This window comes from Mustela putorius, unplaced genomic scaffold (assembly GCF_011764305.1).
Source record: "Mustela putorius furo isolate JIRA1106 unplaced genomic scaffold, ASM1176430v1.1 tig00537335_pilon_pilon_pilon, whole genome shotgun sequence".
In the NCBI taxonomy this organism is placed as follows: domain Eukaryota; kingdom Metazoa; phylum Chordata; class Mammalia; order Carnivora; family Mustelidae; genus Mustela; species Mustela putorius.
The window spans coordinates 3113487-3134527 of record NW_025422457.1 but is presented as its reverse complement, the minus strand read 5'-3'; the positions used below and the strand labels follow the sequence as shown (position 1 = coordinate 3134527).

Sequence of the window (21041 nt, the reverse complement as noted above, 5' to 3'; positions counted from 1 at the left end):
CTGACTTCAGCCCCAGGTCATGATCTCAGGGTCCTGGGGTTGAGCCCCGCCTTGAGCGCCAGGCTCAGTGGGGAGTCTGCTTGAGAGTCTCTCTCCTTTTCTTCCTCCCCTTCCCCGTTCATGTTCCCTCTCTCAAATAAATAAAATCTTAAAAAAAAAAGGGGGGGGGGAATGGAGTTCCAAGGAAGGGTGAGTTCTCAGAGGCAGGATTGCTAAACCAGTCAGTCTCTGATTGGGAAGGAGAGACCCTGAGCCTTGGTATGAGGATATCCTGGTTGATGCAATGGGAGATACTGAATCCTCTGAATCCTCTGAGCTCACTTCTCCCCACTGAAAGCTAGAGTCCCCCGTGCTTGCAGATGACACATAGGCTTCTGCTTTGGAAGACTACATGCACCACTGAGGACCTACCCCATACTCCCTCCAGCCCACCAGTCCAATAAATAGGGTGAAGGCACAACCTAACCCAGCCAGAGATGTACTGCGTCCAGCCAGAGAGGACTGACCAACATGTACTGGCATGACCGAGGAAAGTTTATGTGGGAGTGGATACAGAGGGTGCTAGATCAGAGAGTGGAATATCAAGTTAGATAAGGGAGAGTCTCTCGGTATGGTTAGAATTCAGCTACCTATACACATAACATACATGACCCTCTGTGAGATGGCTTTTGTATATTTCTCCAACCTGAGGTTTTGTCCCAGTTTGCCCCTGCTAATCCAGCCATACTAAGCTACCGAGACCAAATTCTTTTACTCTTCTGTAAAATCACTAATGACTCTCTGCCTGGAAAGTTTATCCTACTCCATCTCCCATTCTATTCCTAGCTGAGGTGTCTATAATCTACTATTTCATAACACAGTCCATCTGAGAATTATATCTGCTAATGGAAGTAGAAATTCATACACATCCTTTTTGGGAAACAACTTGGCAATACTAGCAGTCTTAAAATGTTTACACATCCTGACTTGGGAATCCTACTTTTCCCTGGGGGGTGAGTGTGGGGCATACTAAATACAGGCAAAATTTAAGTACAAATGTATCAAAATGGCATATTCATTATTATGGAAATTAATGTAGCTCAAACACCTAAAAGTATGGGTTTATGGAAATTATACACAGATATTGGAAATAATGTACTTAAATAATTTGTAATAAGAAAATGATTAGCCTAAATAAAAGATTAATGAAAAAGTTAATATGATCTAAACTATGTAATAATGTGATAGGAAAAACTATCGAAAGAAAATATTCCAAAATCTAACAGTAGTTATTGCCAAGCATTGGAAGTACAACTGATTTAAATTTCCTTCTATTTCAAAATGACACAGATATTGCTTTCATGATCAAGACTCAGCTTAAGTGTCACTTCTGGGAAGAAAGATCTTTTTTTCCCATAAAGGGGTTAGAAAAAAATATATACATATATACACACACACACACTTGCAGAATATATGCTTGCAGAATACACACACACACACACACACACACGTGTTTTTAAAAAAAATTTTTTTAAAGATTTTATTCATCCATTTGACAGAAAGAGATCACAAGTAGGCAGAGAGGCAGGCAGAGAGGGGGGGGGGAAGCAGGCTCCCTGCTGAGCAGAGAGTCTGACGTGGGGCTCGATCCCAGGACCTTGGGATCACAACCTGAGCCAAAGGCAGAGGTTTAACACACCAAGCCACCTAGCACCCCTAAATACATTTTTAAAATCAGGGTCCTTCCTCAACACAATCATCTATTAACCCATCTGCACCCAGAACTCAGTCTTTTATTTCTAAAACTTTGACATCTATGTGTTACCTGGCACATAGCAGGTTCCTACAAATATCTGCTTGGGTTTGGTTTGGTTTGGTTTTTTTTTGGAAAGAAGCTATTGTTGTTTTTAAACTTTTGACTAGGACAAGTGGTCTCTGTTACTCTAAATCTAATGACAATGTACTAAAATGTCTTAAAAACAAACTTTTTGAAGAAATGCTAGAGTAAATAGATTTTACTTTCAGTAAGTGAAGTCTGTAGCTAAGTACAATTTTAAACAAAATCCAAGACTCCTGACAAAGGGAATAAACATAGAGTCAAATGTGATAAATGGAATTATTCCCTGAACATGATATTAAGTCTAATATTTTCCTCAAAATAAACTCCAAATTTAACATAGTGTTCTTCCAGATGAGTGTGAAGGAAGGCAGGTGTTTTCCCAATGCTGTTCGTTGTGGGAGCTGTTGGCCCTGGTGCAGTTTTTTCACAGCTAGAGAGCAAACAGAAGTTATTCCAACCCGCTCTATGCACATTTAATAGTTATATAACAGAAATGAGTGGTCTCTGTTCTTCTCCAAAATGTATTATCTTTTTTTTTTTTTAAGATTTTATTTATTTATTTGAGTGAGAATGAGTGAGAGAGAGCATGAGAGAAGAGAAGGTCAGAGGGAGAAGCAGACTCCCCCAAGGAGCTGGGAGCCCGATGCGGGACTCGATTCTGCAAGTCCGGGATCATGACCTGAGACGAAGGCAGTCGTTCAATCAACTGAGCCACCCAGGCGCCCTCCAAAATATATTATCTCGAGCAGACTTTTATTGTGAGGGTATTCTTAGTTTGCACACATTCCTCCCAGCTGGAAATTTTAATCTGCTTGAATAGTTACATGATATAAAATGTAATGATTTGAGCAGCAAAACAGAGACATGAAAGGAGACTAACCTACCCTTTTTGGCAAAATGTGTCTTGTTCTAAATGTAAAGGCAGATTTATATTGGGAACCGTGTGAATAGATTGGGGAAAATCTAGATCGCTGGATTTGTCATTGGAGTGTCCTTTGGTCATAAGCAGAGGGTTCCACTTACTACAAGTCCCCAGCGTAAAACTGAATTTTCTTTCAGATTGTGTTTGTGCAGATGTGCGTGTGTGCAGTGTAGGCGGCGCATGAGTTAGGTCACGATGACCTTGGGGTGACTCACAAGCACCCTGAAAACGGAGGGAATCCTGGGGAGAGAATTCTCTGTTGGGTAGGTCCAAGGGGAGCGGCGTCGGGTTAGGGCCGACCTAGCGGGGGCGCCGCACTGAACGCCACGCGGTCCACCCCCGCCCCGCCCTGCCCTGCAGCGTCCGTGCCCCGGCACCACCCTGCACACCGCGGCCCCCTCCACCCCGCCCCCGCCTCCACCCATCCCCCAACTCACCGGGCCCTGCGCCCCTCGAGGCCCCGCGCTCGTTGCGGGCTGCGCCGGCGGCGCTCGCTCATAGGCCAGCGGGCTGAGAGCGGGAAAAGCGACTAACGGCCGCAGCTGGTCCTCGCGGTGTGAGGAGATGGCGTCGGGGGCCAGGGCTTCCGCGCCGGAGGACTCCGTCCGAACCGTCAGCCCCGGCAGGCGAGGCGAAAAGGGGGTGTCCGCGCCCACCGGGGACTCGGTGTTGGTGGGGACCCTGAAGAGCGCCGCATCCCCGGTGCGGGCGGTGGCGGCGTCCCCGCGGCCCGTGAAGGGGAAGGCGGGCCGGGAGGCGGCGCGGCGGCGGCTGCAGCTGCTGCCCGGGGCTCAGGCCGAGGGCGAGGGCGAGGGCGAGGGCGAGGGCGAGGGCGCGGAGGAACAGCAGCAGGAGGAGGAGGAGGAGCCCCTTCTGTCGGTGCCCGAAGAGGATGAAGAGGAGGCGCAGCCACTGCCCCCGGTCTGCATGTCCCCCATGAGGGGGATGTGGCGCAACGAGAAGGTGGCGCTGTACTGCGACGAGGTGCTGCAGGGCTGTAAGGTGAGGGCCGGCCTGCAGTTCCGAGGAGGACGTGGGCTCGCATTGGGGGGGCCTCCGCCGGGCCAGAGGCACCCGGCCTGGCCCAGAGCCAGTTACCGTTGGCTTTTCCCGCACCCAAACCACTGTCCGTGAGGGGGGCAGCCCTGGTAGAGCGTTTGCCCGGTTTCTGGCAACTTCCAACAGATGAAGATCGCTAGGCCTTAGTGCCCCAGTGGACGTCTTAGATCGACAGGCCTTATCGGTGCCCAGGTTTGCGTCTCAGTTCTCTCATTTAAGGACTCGTGTCCACACGTGAGGATACCGTGACCTAGCCTTGACTTTGACCTGACAGAGCTGCACGGGTGTACACTCGATGTACATCCCAGACCACCCGGGGTGTTTCGTATCCAGGATACGCATACCTCGTAACACTGCAGAGAGCAAATATCTTGTTTCTAGCCTTTTTTTTTTTTTTTTTTGAAGTTTGTACAAAGATATTGGACACTGGTATGTATTAGAATTAAAAATTAGAAACTAGGGGCGCCTGGGTGGCTCAGTGGGTTAAGGCCTCTGCCTTCAGCTCGGGTCATGGTCTCAGGGTCCTGGGACCCGAGGCCCGCATTGGGTTCTCTGCACAGCGGGGAGCCTGCTCCCCGCCCCCCCCCCCCCCTGCTGCTCTGCCTACTTGAGATCTCTTGTCTGTCAAATAAATAAATAAATAAAAATCTTTTTGTAAAAATTAGAAATTAAATTTCTGACTATGGGGCAAAAAAGAACTTATGGCTGCATATAGTGGCGACCCATGCAGAGCAAAAAATTGGGTTTTCAAGAGCATTAGTTATATCTTACACTATAATATTAGAAAAAAAAACCCAGGAGACAAAACAAAATATAATTCATATGCAGGATGAATACAAGCACAGGAAAATGACGGGAAGGAATTAGCAACAATGGTTATTTGGGCTGTCAGGATCAGGAGTGGGTTTTGTTTTCCTTACAGGTTGTGCATTTTTCAGATTTTCTGTAGGTGAGCCGTATTTTACAATCGGATGAAAATTTTATTTCTAAGAACACATTTAACATTAAACTAGGACAGTATTAATGGCCAAGTTATATCTGATAATGAGGGTTGGAGAAGAGGAAGTCTCTGAAAGGCAACTGAAATACTTTTATAGAAAATTTTGTGCCATTAATCAGACTGGTTCTAATGGCTGAGTTTCACAATAGCTTTCCTGATGATTATCATCCTTGAGGTAACTGAATTTTAAAGAAATCAAATGGGTAGTTTTTGTTGAATGCTTAATATGCTCATTTGTTTTACAGAATGGAGTGCTGTTTTAAATTTTTATGTACTGTTTTAAATAGGTTACTGTATCTTTAAAGTTCAGAAAAATAATTGCTGTTTTTTAAAAAAGATAATTACTATTTGTAAATGTATAATTACAGTTCTTCTCAGTGGATTAATAAAACAAATTACTTAAAAAATAACAAGTAGATGTTTCAGCACTGAATTACTCTATTGAGTGAGTGGATCTCTTTTAAGTTAATTTTTATGATATTTTCCAGTAAACATTGATTCAATTAAAATCTGTTACTTTCCAGGTAACAGATAACTGTTTTTTAATTATTTAAGGGTGTATCCATCTCAAATTTAAATAGAAATCAGTAAAAATATTTATATACTAATCTATAATTTTATATGCTTACACATTTTCTCTTTTGCTAGGCAGAAGATGCTGATGAAGCTATGAGTAAATATCTATCAGAAAAATTAAAGTTGAAGGACAAATGGTTTGGAGTCTGGAAGACAAATCCTGAGTTATTCTTTGTGAAATATGAAGAAGCTTCTATCCCTTTTGTTGGTATACTGGTTGAGGTAAATAACTTTTACCTGAGCTTTGTTCTTTTGAGTGAAATTATTAGTTCTTTTGAAGACCAAAATATGACCTTACTAATTTGGGGCTTTGATTCTTAAAAGCAGGCTGACAAAAGTTATGTCTATTTTAATTTTCTAAGCAGATTAATAGCATAAAAAGAAGGGGGGATATTAGCATCCATTTACCTGGGCACAGTTAATTATTAAATGGAATCTAGTGCATCAGACAGTATTTATTAGCTTAGTTTCAACTGCTCACATAGCAAAAGTGCATTTCTTTAAATTACTAATTTAGGCTTTAACAGACTTGGGCCTTCTTTTTCCATCATTTGCCTTTAAACTTCATTTATCTGAATTATGAGGTTTAGGTAGAATAAGACAGGAAAAAAATGGATTAGAAAACTATTGGCAAAATTTGAAATTTCCCATGAAAAGTACCCTTTTAGTATAATACATCAACTTCCAGGCCTTCATCTGGTAAGATTTTACTTTTTTAGGTCTATAGGTTAAATACTGTAGCATATTTGATGTCATAAGTTTCCCTTAAAGATTAATTTTCCCTGTATAGACATTAATATCTATAATCACAAATGGTATCCCTACCTCAGATATTTCAAATCTGTTGTTTTGGTTACCAGAAAAATTTGTGTTTGAAATTCATTACATTGCACACTACCTGAAAATAATTCACTTCTATGTGCTATGGAAAAGTAAGTTAGTGATATTTTTACAGATAAAAAAGGCTTTTTTTTTTTTAATCATAGAGACTATACAAAAAATATAATAGAGACTTTGGATTAGTTTTTCAGTAATATTCTGTTTTTAGTGTTTTTTGAGTTTTGCTCAACCTCAGATTTTGAGTAACTTTTTCCTGGAACTTTCGTAACTCCTCTGGACTTTTTTTCACATAGATAAGATAAGAGGAGGTGTACTACATTGATATCTTTAACATTTTGTGGGGGGGGGGTGTTAGTCAAGTTTTATGTGGAAGCCTGACTTACACAACACATTAAAGCAGGACATTTCTGACTGAAATAAAGGGGATGGCAGTCTAGCAATTAAAAAAAAAGGGGGGGGGATGGCTTTTCTTCTAACATCTCATGATAGCCCCTATACACCATAAATCCTTGAAAGATCCTTAAACTTATGTGAAAACTCACTGGATTAGATTATCTAGAAATTATATCAAGTTCTAAGGTTTTACATGTAATACACTGATTAATTGCTCTCTTTCTTACTCTAAAAATAACAAGATTATAGATAATTAGATTGCTAGAATCCTCTAGGGATTGCCCATTCTCTAGAGATTGCCAATGTCCTGTAAATACTAGAAAGATAGGAAGAAAAGGGGAGAACAGAGCAAAAAGCAGAATAGTATATTGGCAGATTCTAATTTTTTTAATTACATGGCAGTAAAACTAGCTCTTAAGGTAGTGCTGCACAATTCAGATGTTGTTTTGTCTGCCAAAGCTGCTTAAATCTTACTTGAAGTATCAATAGTTGCTAAGTTGCTAAGTTGTTCTGAAGTCACAATAATTTATTTCTATGGACCTCATTCTCTTTTTCTTTAGATGCTCAGTTTTCTGTTGCTGCTGTAAGAATTTACTATAAGTTTGGTGACAATACAAATTTGTTTTCTTACACTTCAATAGAAAAAATCTGACATGGACCCAGTGAGGTAAAATCAAGATATAGGCAAGACTGCATTCCCTTTTGGAGGCTCTAGAAAGGAATCTGTTTCCTTGTCTTGTCCAGCCTCTAGAAGCTTCCTGCATTCCACAACTTCTGGCCCCCCTCTTCATCTTCAAAGTCTTCCTTAGATTCTACCTGTTTGGTTCTTGGCAGGCTGAAAAAGTGCATGTCCTTTAAGATTTATGATTACAATGGGCCCAACTGGGTAATTCAGGATAACTTTCCCATCTCAACTCCTTAACCTTAATTACACCTGCAAAGTCCCTTCTACTATGTAAAGTAATATTAATATATTAACAGGTTCCAAGTATAAAGACATGAATGTCTTTGAGGGCCATTATTCTGGCTACTACAGATTCACTCAATGATAAAAAAAATTTGGAAATATTTGATTGGAAGAAAACCTGGCATATCCTTAATCTTGGTTACAAAATGGTCCAGAAATTAAGGGAATTTTTTTTATAACCTCTGTAAAAAGCAGTCTGCCAAAATATATTAAGCATTTTCAAGTAAGGGCACCTGGGTGGCTCAGTTGGTTAAGCGTCTGCCTTCCAGTTAGGTCATGATCCCAGAGTCTTAGGATTGAGCCCCCATTGGGCTCTCTTCTCAATGGAGAATCTGCTTCTCCCTCTCTCTGCTGCTCTGCTTACTTGTGCGCTTTCTCTCTCTCTCCCTCTCTGTCAAATAAAATCTTAAAAAAAATTTAAGTAGTTCACTCATTATATGTCAGTTATCTCAATAAAGCTAGAAAAAATAAAAATAACAAAAATAAATAGACCCCATTGCACGTAAAAACAAATAAACAAAAATGAAAAAGTATGCTTAATTTCTAGAAATTTAGTCTACAGAAATCAGATATGCAGAAAAAGATTTATATATTGAGTGATCACAGTGATATTTAAAAAATTAAAAATTAGTAATATCATAAAACTTCAATAATAAGATGCTGGTTAAATAAATGATATAGCCATAAAATGGAATATTATATAGCCATAAAACATATTAACAAAAAACTTTTAATGATTTAGAAAAGCACTCATTATATATGTAAGATAAAATAAAAGATTACAGGGGCACCTGGGTGGCTCAGTGGGTTAAAGCCTCTGCCTTCGGCTCAGGTCATGATGCCAGCGTCCTGGGATCAAGCCCAGCATTGGGCTCTCTGCTCGGCAGGGAGCCTGCTTCCCTCCCTCTCTCTCTGCCTACTTCTGATCTCTGTCAGATAAATAAATAAAATCTTTTAAAAATAAAAATAAATAAATAAAAGAACTAGATATTCAGTATGATCCAATTATGTAAATTATATAAGGACATAGGAATAAAACTGGAAGATAAAAAGGTTAACAGTAGTTGGTGTATTATGGTTGATTTGTAAACATTTTGTACAAAGAGCATGTGTAGACACTATCAATAAATTTAGAGAATCTAAGTTTTATTCAAATTCCAGTTAGTTAACATACAGTGTAATACTAGTTTCAAATGTACAATATAGTGATTCAACACTTCCCTACAATAGCCAGTGCTTGACTTGCCGCAACAAGTGCTCTCTTTAATCCTTATCACTTATTTGATTTATTCCCCACCCCACTCACCCTCCCTCTGGTTCCCATCAGTTTGTTCTCTATAGTTAGGAGTCTTTTTCTTGGTTTGCCTCTCTCTCTCTTTTTTCCCCCTTGTTTGTTTTATTTCTTAAATTCCCATATAAGTGAAATCATGTGGTACTTGTCTTTCTCTGACTGACTTATTTTACTTAGCATAACACCCTCTAGCTTCATCCATGTCTTTGCAAGTGGCAAGATTTTGTTCTTTTTTATGGCTGAGTAATATGCCATTGTATATATGTACACACACACACACACATATATATATACACATATGTATATATACCAATCATCTTTATCCATTCATCAATTGATGGACACTTGGACTGTTTCCATAATTTGGCTATTGTAGATAATGCTGCTTGAAACATTGGGGTGCATGTATCCCTTTGACTTAGTATTTTTGTGTTCTTTAGGTAAATATTTAGTAGTGCAATTGCTGGATCATAGGGTAATTCTATTTTTAGCTTTTTGAGGAACCTCCATACTGTTTTCCAGAATGGCTGCACCATGAAAATAGGAAAAAAGCAAAGCTGGAGGCATCACAATTCTGGACTTCAAGTTATATTACAAAGCTGTAGTGATTAAAATAGTATGGTACTAGCACAAAAATAGACACCACAGATCAACAGAACAGAACAGAAAGCACAGAAATAAACCCACTAGTATATGGTCAATTAATCTTTGACAAAGCAGGAAAGACTATCCAATGAAAGAAAGACACTCTCTTTAACAAATGGTGTTGGGGAAACTGGGCAGCAACATGCAAAAGAATGAAACTGGACCACTTTCTTATACTATTCACAAAAATAAATTCAAAATGAATTAAAGACCTAAATGTGAGACCTGAAACCATAAAAATCCTAAAAGAAAATATAAGTGGTAATTTCTCTGACATCAGCTATAGCAACATTTTTCTAGATACGTCTCCTCTGAGGTAAGGGAAACAAAAGCAAAAATAAGTAGCTAGGACTACATCAGAATAAAAAGGTCATGCACGGAAAAGGATATAAGCAACAAAACTAAAAGACAACCTATGGAATGGGAGAAGATATTTGCCAATGATATATCTGATAAAGAGTTAATATCCACAATACAAAAATTATACAACTCAACAGTCAGAAAACAATCCCATTAAAAAATGGGCACAAGACATGAACAGACAATTCTCCAAAGAAGACATGGCCAACAGACACATGAAAAGATGCTCAAACTGATCATGAGGGAAATGCAAATCAAAACTACAAAGAGATAGTACCTCACATCGGTCAGAATGGTTAAAATAAAAAACAAAAGAAACAACAGTGTTGAGGATATGGAAAAAAAAGGAACCCCCACACATTGTTGGTGGGAATGCAACCTGGTGCAGCCATTGGAAGACATTATGGTAAAGGTTTCTCAAAAAATTAAACATAGAACTAGTTTTGAATTAGTATTTTGTATTTTGTATTTATTGAGTAAATACCCAATAGTGTATTGCAGAATTATTTACAATAGCTAAATTATGGAAGTGGTCCAAATGTGCTGTGATAGATGAAAGGATTAAGACAATGTGTATATATATTCACAATGGAATATTATATAGACACAAAAAGAATGAAATCTCATTTGCAACAACATAGATGGATCTAGAGAGTATAATGCTAAGTGAAGTTAAGTCAGTCACAGAAATACAAATACCATATGATTTCACTCATATGTGGAATTTAAGGAAGAAAACCAGAGACAAACCAAAAACAAACTCTAAATTACAGAAAACAAACAGGTGTTTATCAGAGGAGAGGTGGGTTGGGGGATGGGTGAAATAACTGCAGAGTAATAATGTTTCCTTTTATGAGCTCTGAACAATATAGGGAATTGTTGAGTCATTGCGTTGTGCAACTGAAACTAATATAACATTATTAACTACACCAGAACTAAAAGAAAGAAAAGAAGGAAATGAGAGGAGAAGGGAGAGGAAGGAAGGGAAGGAAAGGAAAAAAGAAAGAAAAAAAAGGAGAGGGAAAAGGGGAGGGAGGGTTTTGAAAAATTGTATTTTATTTAGTATTGACCTATAATTTGTGTGTGGTTAAAGAGGTCATAAAATTTAAAAGAAGAAATTTTATAAGCAGATGATGTGTGAGGAAAAAATCCTGTGGTTTATTTTGATTTGTAATTACAAATTTTATATTTATCTTAGGTAACTTGTAAACCACACCAAAGCTCATCATCTTGTTTCAAAGTTACTGTATCTGTTGCTGAGCCCTTTTCCTCTAACATTGCAAATATTCCAAGAGATTTGGTCAATGAGATTTTAGAAGAACTGGAGCATAGTGTGCCTCTCTTGGAAGTATACCCTGTTGAAGGACAAGATTCTGATATACATGATATTGCTCTGGCCCTGGAAGTTGTAAGGTATTAAACCTTTTTACCTCTTAAAAATTATCATATTCAAAAAGTTAATGTGTAAATATACAAGTGCTTCATAAATAGTTACTGATTTCATTTTTACCCACTGCTGAATTCAATTTGTCCATTTTTTTTTTGTTTATTTATTTATTTTAAGTAATCTCTACACCCAACATGGGGCTTGAACTCATGACTCCAAGATCAAGAGTCATATGTTTTGGGTGCCTGGGTGGCCCAGTGGGTTAAAGCCTCTGCCTTCGGCTCAGGTCATGATCCCAGGGTCGTGGGATCAAGACCCGCATCGGGCTCTCTGCTCAGCAGGGAGCCGGCTTCCTCCTCTCTCTCTGCCTGCTTCTCTGCCTGCTTGTGATCTCTATCTGTCAAATAAATAAATAAAATCTTGAAAAAAAAAAGAGTCACATGTTTCACTGACTGTGTCAGCCAGGTGCTCTTGTTCATTTTTAATGAACATATTTGTAACTCTTTTAACATTTTCTTTTTTTTTTCTTTTAACATTTTCTTGAAGAAGTATTATATATGGGCAATGAAAATTCTGCCATTCTTTGATCTTGATTTTTCAAAAATTGAAAAAAATGCTAGACACAAGTAACATTAAATTTTGTTCACATACGGGGCGCCTGGGTGGCTCAGTGCGTTAAGCCGCTGCCTTCGGCTCAGGTCATGATCTCAGGGTCCTGGGATCGAGTCCTGCATCGGGCTCTCTGCTCAGCAGGGAGCCTGCTTCCTCCTCTCTCTCTGCCTGCCTCTCTACCTACTTGTGATCTCTCTCTGCCAAATAAATAAATAAAATCTTAAAAGAAAAATTTTGTTCACATTCAAGCATCTTAAATATATTAGATTTTATGTTTCACATGTAAAGGCATTACAAATACTAGATGTCATCATCTATATTATGATTGCTCCTTAAAAATTGATACAATATGAGAGAAGCTGTCCAAAAATATAATACAGAGTATTTGGGGGCATATTTTTATTTTTATTTATTTTTTTTAAGATTTTATTTATTTATTTGACAGATAGAGATCACAAGTAGGCAGAGAGGCAGGCAGAGAGAGAGAGAGGAGGAAGCAGGCTCCCTGCCGAGCAGAGAGCCTGATGTGGGACTCGATCCCAGGACCCTGAGATCATGACCTGAGCCGAAGGCAGCGGCTTAACCCACTGAGCCACCCAGGCGCCCCATATTTTTATTTTTCTAATGCTTCCTCTGAATATACAAATTTTATTACTTTGTAAGTATTATTTCTTTGTTGAATAAAACCATAGCCAAAATCTAGGAAATTTGGAAATATTTTTCATTACCACTTCAAGAATATTATCTGTAGTAACCTCAAATAGAATCTAGGTAGGTAATCTGATTTTTAAAGGTTTGATTTTAATACTAGTTCACTAAAAAGTCATTTAAAAACATTTTTCTTAGAATTCATACAAAGAATTCTGACGTGAGATTGTCTTTAATTATATACATAGTATTGTCTCTTTTTGATCACTTTTAAATTATTTTTATTCATTATAGGTTTTTTTATGACTTTCTTTGGAGGGACTGGGATGATGAAGAAAGTTGTGAGAATTACACTGCTTTGATTGAAGAAAGAATTAATTTGTAAGTACAGTTAAAAATGAACTCAGCACATTATTATTATAAGATAAACATTGTAATTATATTGACACTTTTCAGGTGGTGTGATATACAAGATGGAACCATACCAGGTCCTATTGCACAACGTTTCAAAAAAACTTTGGAGAAATATAAAAATAAACGTGTTGAGCTCATCGAGTATCAGAGTAATATTAAGGAAGATCCATCTGCAGCAGAGGCCGTTGAATGCTGGAAAAAATACTATGAGATAGTAATGCTCTGTGGATTACTGAAAATGTGGGAAGATTTACGACTCCGGTAATTTGCTCTATTTTAAACAAAAAGATTACATGGTCATTCTTTTATCCTATCACTTGTCATATATGTTACCCTGACTAAAGTAGATTATAAAATGAGATGTCCAGTTTTTGAGATAAGAACAAAGTGCAACTACTAATATTGGAAAATTATTTTTATATAACTGAGTTCACTGAAATCATTGGCTCCTTGGATAAGAAAACATGTTATCAATCTTGTTTTTTTCTTATCTATCATCTTTACAGTCTTGACTTTGGCCAAAGCCTAAGAAAAGAGGAGGTAGATCTCTACCACATATAATAGGCAAAGTAAAGAGACAGTTGATTAATTTGGCTGCTTCTTAATTTCTTCTTTTTTAACCAACATAAATTGATAAGTTCTTTTTATGATAAATAAATCAGTGGAGATTTAACTAGTATCATTCTCCAGAATGCTTCAAAATGTCTTAAAATGTTTTCACAGTACTATGCACTAAAGTACATATTTCTTTGTTTTAGATAGAGAGGAAACAGGAATTCTTGCTTGTGGTTTCAAAGTAAATGGAAAATTTTGAATGGAGCCAAAGGACATCTGACTTAGGTTCCACTTTTACACGTCTGTGCCTTAGAAATTCTGAGCCACATTTTACTTGTCCAACAATTAACTGTTAGCCTAAACATTTTCTTTTTGTATTTTCTTTCAAATTTGAATTTTTTTTAATTATTAAGAATCCCATCTTAATGTCTATTGGGATTCCTATCTAAGAAAACCTTGGGATTACTTTGGGAAGTCAATATAGATAAGATTTTTGAAATCTACTTATGTTGAAATCAAGATTCAACAAGAGTTGAATTTGAATACAAGCTATCATCACTGGACTTCAGATTCTAATGGCATAGGGCAGACAGGGCTCTCTCATCTTAAAAGTTATAATCACAAAGAATCTAGGTCTAGGAGTGGTAGAATAAATTAATTGGTCAAACCCTTACATAGATAACACTTATAAAATTTGGACAAAAATATAATTAAAGTATCCAGGTATTTGAAGGCACTGTAAAATAACCAAAGCAGGCCATAGCCTTGAAATGTATTTATCCTTGGAATGGGTAAGAAATGGGAATTTGTTGCTTTTCAGTCTTAGAGGGATCACCAGTTCTCATAGCTCTGGCAGCAAAAAATGCAGTCCAACTATTTCATGATGGTGAAAGACAGAGTTCAAAGCTGGCAGAAGAGCTGGAAATAATAGGTGGGATATCTTGAAAGAAGAAAGTTGCAAAAGGGGTGAGATCTAGAATTTTAGCATAAACTGTGCCCAAATTCTTGACTGACTGCTAAACTGTGCTAGCACTGGTGGGGGAAAAATTGGGGACCCATGCTTAAAAAAAAGTATGTAATTGAAGCATAGAACTTGAGAGAACTGAACAGAGATGTCAGCTGCATTTTGAGCCCAGACAAGTTAAGTGCCTGCTAGAATACAAGAGTAGCAATCCTCAGAAGAACAAAACATAATCCAGAGTTATGAGAATATATTTTCCAGAGTCTCCAGTGTTCAACCAAAAATTAATGGGCATGGAAAGAAACCAGAACATTAGATCCATACCCAGGAAAAAAGACATTTACTAAAATATGAGTTTGAATGGACCCAGAGGTTAGATTTCAAAGACCTCAAAGCAGTTATTTAAATATATTCAATGAATTGCAGGAAAACTGGTTTAATAAATGGACAGAGAATCTCAACAGAGAAATGGAAGCTAAAAAACAAAATATTTTCAGATGCACCTCTGACATGCTAATTACCGCTAATTACCGCTCCCATTCTTAAAAAAGAAAAAAGCTGAGCAAACCAAAAATGACTTTCTTGGACCCATAGGAAAACTGAGGTTACAGGGCAAACCACCACCTTGAATTCTAGAGGAAGAAGTAAATTCAGAATCACAACCAAGATCTGCTTACCTGGAACAGATAACCACATAGAGCCATAAACTGTAAGAACACAAATGGTAATTTTGATAAACTGCTGGAGGTTAAGTGTGGACTAGTATGCAAGTGAGAAACTGCTGGAGGGATGCAGTTCATTGGGAGAAACCCTTGCCTCCAGGAATTCTGGTGAAGAGTCAAGAAAAATCCCATTATGCCTCTGGTTGGGCATGGGAAAAGTTAATATTATGAAATATATCCAAAGCATCTCCATGACAAAGATCTGTTCACCGGAGGAAGATTTTACCAGAGCCTTTTCCCACTGAGGGGAGAAGGGCATTTCCTTGACTCCAGTCCCTTCTAGCCTCCATATCTGGGAAGAGGAGGGCACTAAGAAACTTCTGAAGGTCACAGTCCAGGGATAGAGACCCACTAAAAGATCCATATTTCAATATAAGATCATAGAACAATTCCTCTCCACCATACCACACCAATCACATCAGCTAGGCTCCTGTAATAACTGGTTTATAGCTAAAAGAACTACAAGAGAAATCTAAAGAGTTTTTAGGGAAGCTTGAAGGCAACAGAAGAGACACAAATATGGAAACATAGGAATGTGAGGCCTCTGACACCTACAGCTATAGCAAACGTTAAACACAGTTTACCTCCTGGCCAAATTAATATAAAACTGCACTCTAAAAGCCTATTTGCTTCAGTTTTTAGTCAATATATCATGCTTGGCTTTCCACAAACTATTACAGGACATACTAAAAGGCAAGAACAAACCCAAGCCTGAAGAGAGAAAGCAAGCATCAGAACCAGACTCAATCATGATTTTGGAATTAATCAGATAGAATTTAAAATGCCTAATTAATGTTAGTCTCTAATGAAAAAAGGACACAAAATGTAAGAACAGATAGATAGTGTAAGCATAAGACAGAAACTCTAAGAATTAATTAAAAGAAAATGCTAGAAATTAAAAAACACTAAAAATGATGAATATCTTTGAAGAGCTTACTAAAAAGATGGGATGAAACTGAGGAAGTAATCAGTGAGCTTGATTCTTGTGAGTGAGTGAGCTTGTCAGTGAGTGAGATGTGTCAACAGAATCTTTTCAAACTGAAATGCAAAGGAAAAAAAAAACATCCAAGAATTGTGGAAATATTTTGAAGGGTGCAGCATATGTGTAATTGGAATACCAGAAGAGAAAAAGAGCAAATGCAGCAGAGGAAATGTGAATTAATAATGTTGAGAATTGGGGCGCCTGGGTGGCTCAGTGAGTTAAAGTCTCTGCCTTCAGCTCAGGTCAAGATCCCGGGGTTCTGGGATCGAGCCCCGCATCAGGCTATCTGCTCAGCTTCCCCCTCTCTCTCTGCTTGCCTCTCTGCCTACTTGTGATCTCTGTCTGTCAAATAAATAAATAAAACCCTTAAAAATCGTAATAATAATGTTGAGGATTTTCCAAAATTAAATGACACCAAACCATAGATCCAGGAAGCTCAGAGAATACCAGGAATGATAAATACCAGAAATCTACACATAGGCATATCATATTCAAACTGAAGAAAACTATACATAAAGAAGCTGAGGAGGAAAAGAACACCTTATCTATGGTGAACAAGAATAAGAATTAAAATGCATTTCTTATAAGAAATCATGCAAGCAAGATAAGAGAGGAGTGAAATATTCAAAGCATTAAAGGAATACCAACCTACAATTCTATATATTTGGTGAAAATATTTTTCAAAAGTGAAACAATAATAGCTCTTTAGACAGAAAGAAAAAGAAAAAAAAAACTTGGGGGGATGTATCCCCTTGCAAGAAAAATGAAAAGTTCTTTAGAGAAGAAAATTGCTAAAGGTCAGAAACTCAGATCTATGTATAGGAAGGAAGAAGAGATTTGGAGAAAGAATAAATAAAGGTAAATTAAAATATTTTATTTTTCTTTATCTCGATTTATTAAGAAGACACCATTTCATACTAGTTATGATGGTATTGGGTGATAGTGTACATATTGTGTAAAATAAGTGACAGTAATATACTGAGGGAAGAAATGGGACTACTCTGTTAAAAAGTACCTGTACTATATACGAAGTAGCATAGTGTTATTTGAAGGTGGACTAAAATTAGTTTAAAATGTATATTGCAAGACTTCAGCCACCAAGCATGTGCCATGAGACAGCTTTTCTGTGACAGAATGGTGCCAAGCACACCACAAGGGTCTCCGCCAGTGGAGGGAAGCAGTCCATGCATTGCCAGGCCCTTTAAGATTTGGAGTTTTGAATCCCAGCCCTGTGACAGAGATAAAACACAGGAGAACTTGAATGTCACGTGGGCTGACAGGTTGAGGGCAGTGATCTGAAAAAAGCCTAGGACATATGAGAGGATATTGTTTGCTTTTCTGTGAGAGCATCCTGAACACCTATGGCTGAGTTTCCCTCCCTGGGGAAAAGAGCACAGGGTGACACCATCTCTCCCCCACCTCTACTAGCATGGATGGACTTCAGAGAGAAACCCAGTACGTCCAGTGGACGCTGGAGTGGCTTGTACAAAACCCTGCCCCCTCTTGCACTCAGCAGGAGATTCTTTGCAAAGGCAGGTCTGATTGTGAACCAGCTCAGAAGGCCCGTCCCTCAGAAGACCAACACCCTAACCTCATCCCTGCATGTTCCAGGTCTGTTGACCATAGAGTACTCCAGAGTGTCAGCCCAGTTCTGGTGGAAATAGGACCAGGCTGGCTGGCTTTCTTTCCTTCTTTCTTTCAATTTTATTACTTTATTATTTAATTTCTTATATATTCTTTTTTGTTTCTTTTTCCTTTGGTGTCAGACTTATGGTTTTTTTGTTCATTTGTTGATATGTTTTATTTTTTTTTAAATCAGGCTTTTTTATTTTCTTTTTTCTTTCTTTTGTATTCTTTAGAATTGGGCTTATAGGTTTTTGTTTCCTTTTGCCTTTTTTCTTTTTTTGGTTCCTTTTCTCTTTTCTTAGATCAGATATATTTTTTAAATTTATCAGGTTTAACAATCCAAGCACACCTAGTTAAAGGTCTGAATACTGCCCTCTACAAGCAAAAAGGAACTCTGTAGAGGACTGACCTGTGGGAAAGAGCAGCCAAAACACAACAGCAGAGAGCACACAGCATACACAGAAACACATCCTGAAGCACCCTGAACATTGTATGACCCCTTCTTAATATAGTATTACTCTCAAGAGCAGAAATAAAACAAGCTTTCATAACACGCAAAAGACAGAAACCTAGACGTAATGACAAAATGGAGGAATTCTCCTCAGAAGAAAAGTCAAGAAGAAATCACACCCAGGGATTTTCTCAAAACAGATATAAGCAATGTACCTAAATAAAAATTTAGAACAGTCATAAGAATACTAGCTGGGCTTGAAAGAAGCATAAAGACACCAGAGAAACCCTGGCTGCAAAGACAAAAGACCTAAAACCAGTCAGGTCAAAGTAAAAAATGCTTGAACTGAGATGCAAAATCAACTGGATGCAATCACAATGAGGATGGAAAAAACAGAAGAACAAACAGGTAATACAGAAGATAAAATTATAGAAAATAAGTTGAAAAGGAAAAGAAAACTATTAGATTATGAATACAGATTTAGGGAACTCAGTGATTCCACAAAACACAATAATATCCATACATAGGAGTCCCAGAAGAAGAGGAGAAAAGGGGGAAGAAAGTTTATTTGGGCAAATTATGGCTGAGAATTTCTCTAATCTGGGGACGGAAATAGGCATTCAAGTGCAAAAGGTACAGAAAACTCCCCTCAAAATCAACAAAAACAGGCCAACACAGAGACATATATTGAAACTTGCAAAATACAAAGAGAATTCTGAAAGCAGCTAGGGACAAAAAGTCCCAAACCTATAAGGGTACATACATAAGGTTAGCAGCAGACCTGTCCACAGAAATTTAACAGGCCAGAAAAAAATGACATGATCTATTCAAGGTGCTAAATTGGAAAAATATGCAGCCAAGAATACTTTAGCCAGCAAAGCCGTCATTCAGAATAGAATGAGAGAGCGTGAGTTTCCAAGACAAGCAAAAGCTAAAGGAATTCTGAACACTAAATGAGCTCTGCAAACAATATTAAAGGGGACCCTCTGAGCAGGAGTGACCAAAAGCAATAAAAGACTAGAAAGGAACAGAAACAATCTGCAGGAACAGCGAATTTACAGGTAATGCAATGGCACTAAATTCATATCTGTCAATAATTAATCTGAATGTAAATGGACTCAATGCTATAATAAAAAGACCTGGGATATCAGAATGGATTAAAAAAAAAAAAAAAAGCAAGACCCATCAATATCCTACTTACAAGAGAGTAATTTTAGACCCAAAGATACCTCTCGATTAAAAGAGATGGGGTAGAGAACCATCTATCATCATGCTGGTGGACATCAAAAGAAAGAGGGAAGGTCACCTGGGTGGCTCATTCACTAAGCGCCTTCGGTGTGGGTCATAATCCCAGGGTCCTGGGATCAAGCCCCGAGTTGGGCTCCCTGCCCAGCAGGAAGCTTGCTTCTCCCTCTCCCACTCCCCCTGCTTATGTTCCCTCTCTCACCGTGTCTCTCTCAAATAAATGAATAAAATCTTAAAAAAGAAAAAAGAAAGAGGGAGTAGTCATACTTCTATTAGATAAACTAGATTTTTTAAAAAAGACTGTAATAAGAGATGAAGAAGGCCTCTATATCATAAAAAAGGTATCTATCCAACAAGAAGACCTAACAGTTGTAAATATTTATGCCCTCAACTTGGGAGCAGGCAGATATACAAATCAATTAATAATAAACTTAAAGAAACTCAATACAGTAACAGTAGAGGACTTTAACTCCCCATTCAGCAAATGGACAGATCATCTAAGCAGAAGATCAACAAGGAAACAATGACTTTGAATGACACTCTGGACCAGATGGACTTCACAGACATATTCAGAACATTTAATCCTAAACTAGCAGAATACACATTCTTTTTGAGTGCACATGGAACACTCTCCAGAATAGATTGCATACTGAGTCACAAATCAGGCCTCAACAAGTACAAAAGGATTGAAATCATACCATGCATATTTTAAGACCACAGTGCTATGAAACTTGAAGCCAACCACAAGAAGAAATTTGGAAAGACCACAAATACATGGAGGTAAAAGATCATCCTACTAAAAATGAATGGGTTAACTAGGAAACTAAAGAAGAAATAAAAAATACATGGGAGCAAATGAAACTGAAAGCACAACAGTCAAAAACCTATGGGACACAGCAAAGCTGATCAAACGAGGGAAGTATATAGCCATATAGGTCTTAAGTAGTTTGAAATACACAACCTAACCTTATACCTAAAGGAGCTGGAAAAAGAACAGCTAGTAAAGTCTAAAAGATTAAGATTAGAGCAGAAATAAAGGATAAAGCTATCAAAAAAAAAAAAACAGATCAATGAAACTAGGAGCTAGTTCTTTGAAAGAATTAACAAAATTGATGAATCCCTAGCTAGACTTACCAAAAAGAAAAGAGAAAGGACTCAAATTAATAAAATCATGAAAGAGGAGAGATCATAACCAACAACACAGAAATACAAACAATTATAAGAGAATATTATGAGCAATTATATGCCAACAAATTGGGCAGTCTGAAAGAAATGGATAAATTCCTAGAAACACAAGAAACCTTCCAAAACTGAAACAAGAAGAAATAGAAAATTTGAACAGATCCATAATCAGCAAAGAAATTGAATCAGTAATAAAAAAAAATTCCCAACAAACCAGAGTCTAGGGTTGGATGGCTTCGCAGGGGAATTCTACCAAACCTTTAAAGAAGAATTAATACCTATTCTCCTTTCCAAAAAATAGAAATGGAAGGAAAACTTCCAAATTCATTCTGTGAGGCCAGCATTACCTTGATCCCCAAACCAGACAAAGAACCCACTAAAAAG

At 37.9% G+C, this 21041-nt stretch overlaps 1 protein-coding gene across 1 annotated transcript in view; it reads left to right on the top strand.

Moving 5' to 3' along the window:
• The first annotated feature begins 3174 nt into the window (after positions 1 to 3174).
• SHCBP1L (SHC binding and spindle associated 1 like) overlaps positions 3175 to 21041 on the top strand; it is a 31897-nt gene continuing 14030 nt past the window's right edge. The window contains exons 1-5 of the mRNA XM_045074310.1: positions 3175 to 3743; positions 5449 to 5598; positions 11071 to 11285; positions 12814 to 12900; positions 12976 to 13194. Coding sequence (XP_044930245.1) covers positions 3306 to 3743; positions 5449 to 5598; positions 11071 to 11285; positions 12814 to 12900; positions 12976 to 13194 — 1109 coding nt within the window. The 5' untranslated portion in view covers positions 3175 to 3305. The remainder of the gene's footprint in view (positions 3744 to 5448; positions 5599 to 11070; positions 11286 to 12813; positions 12901 to 12975; positions 13195 to 21041) is intronic.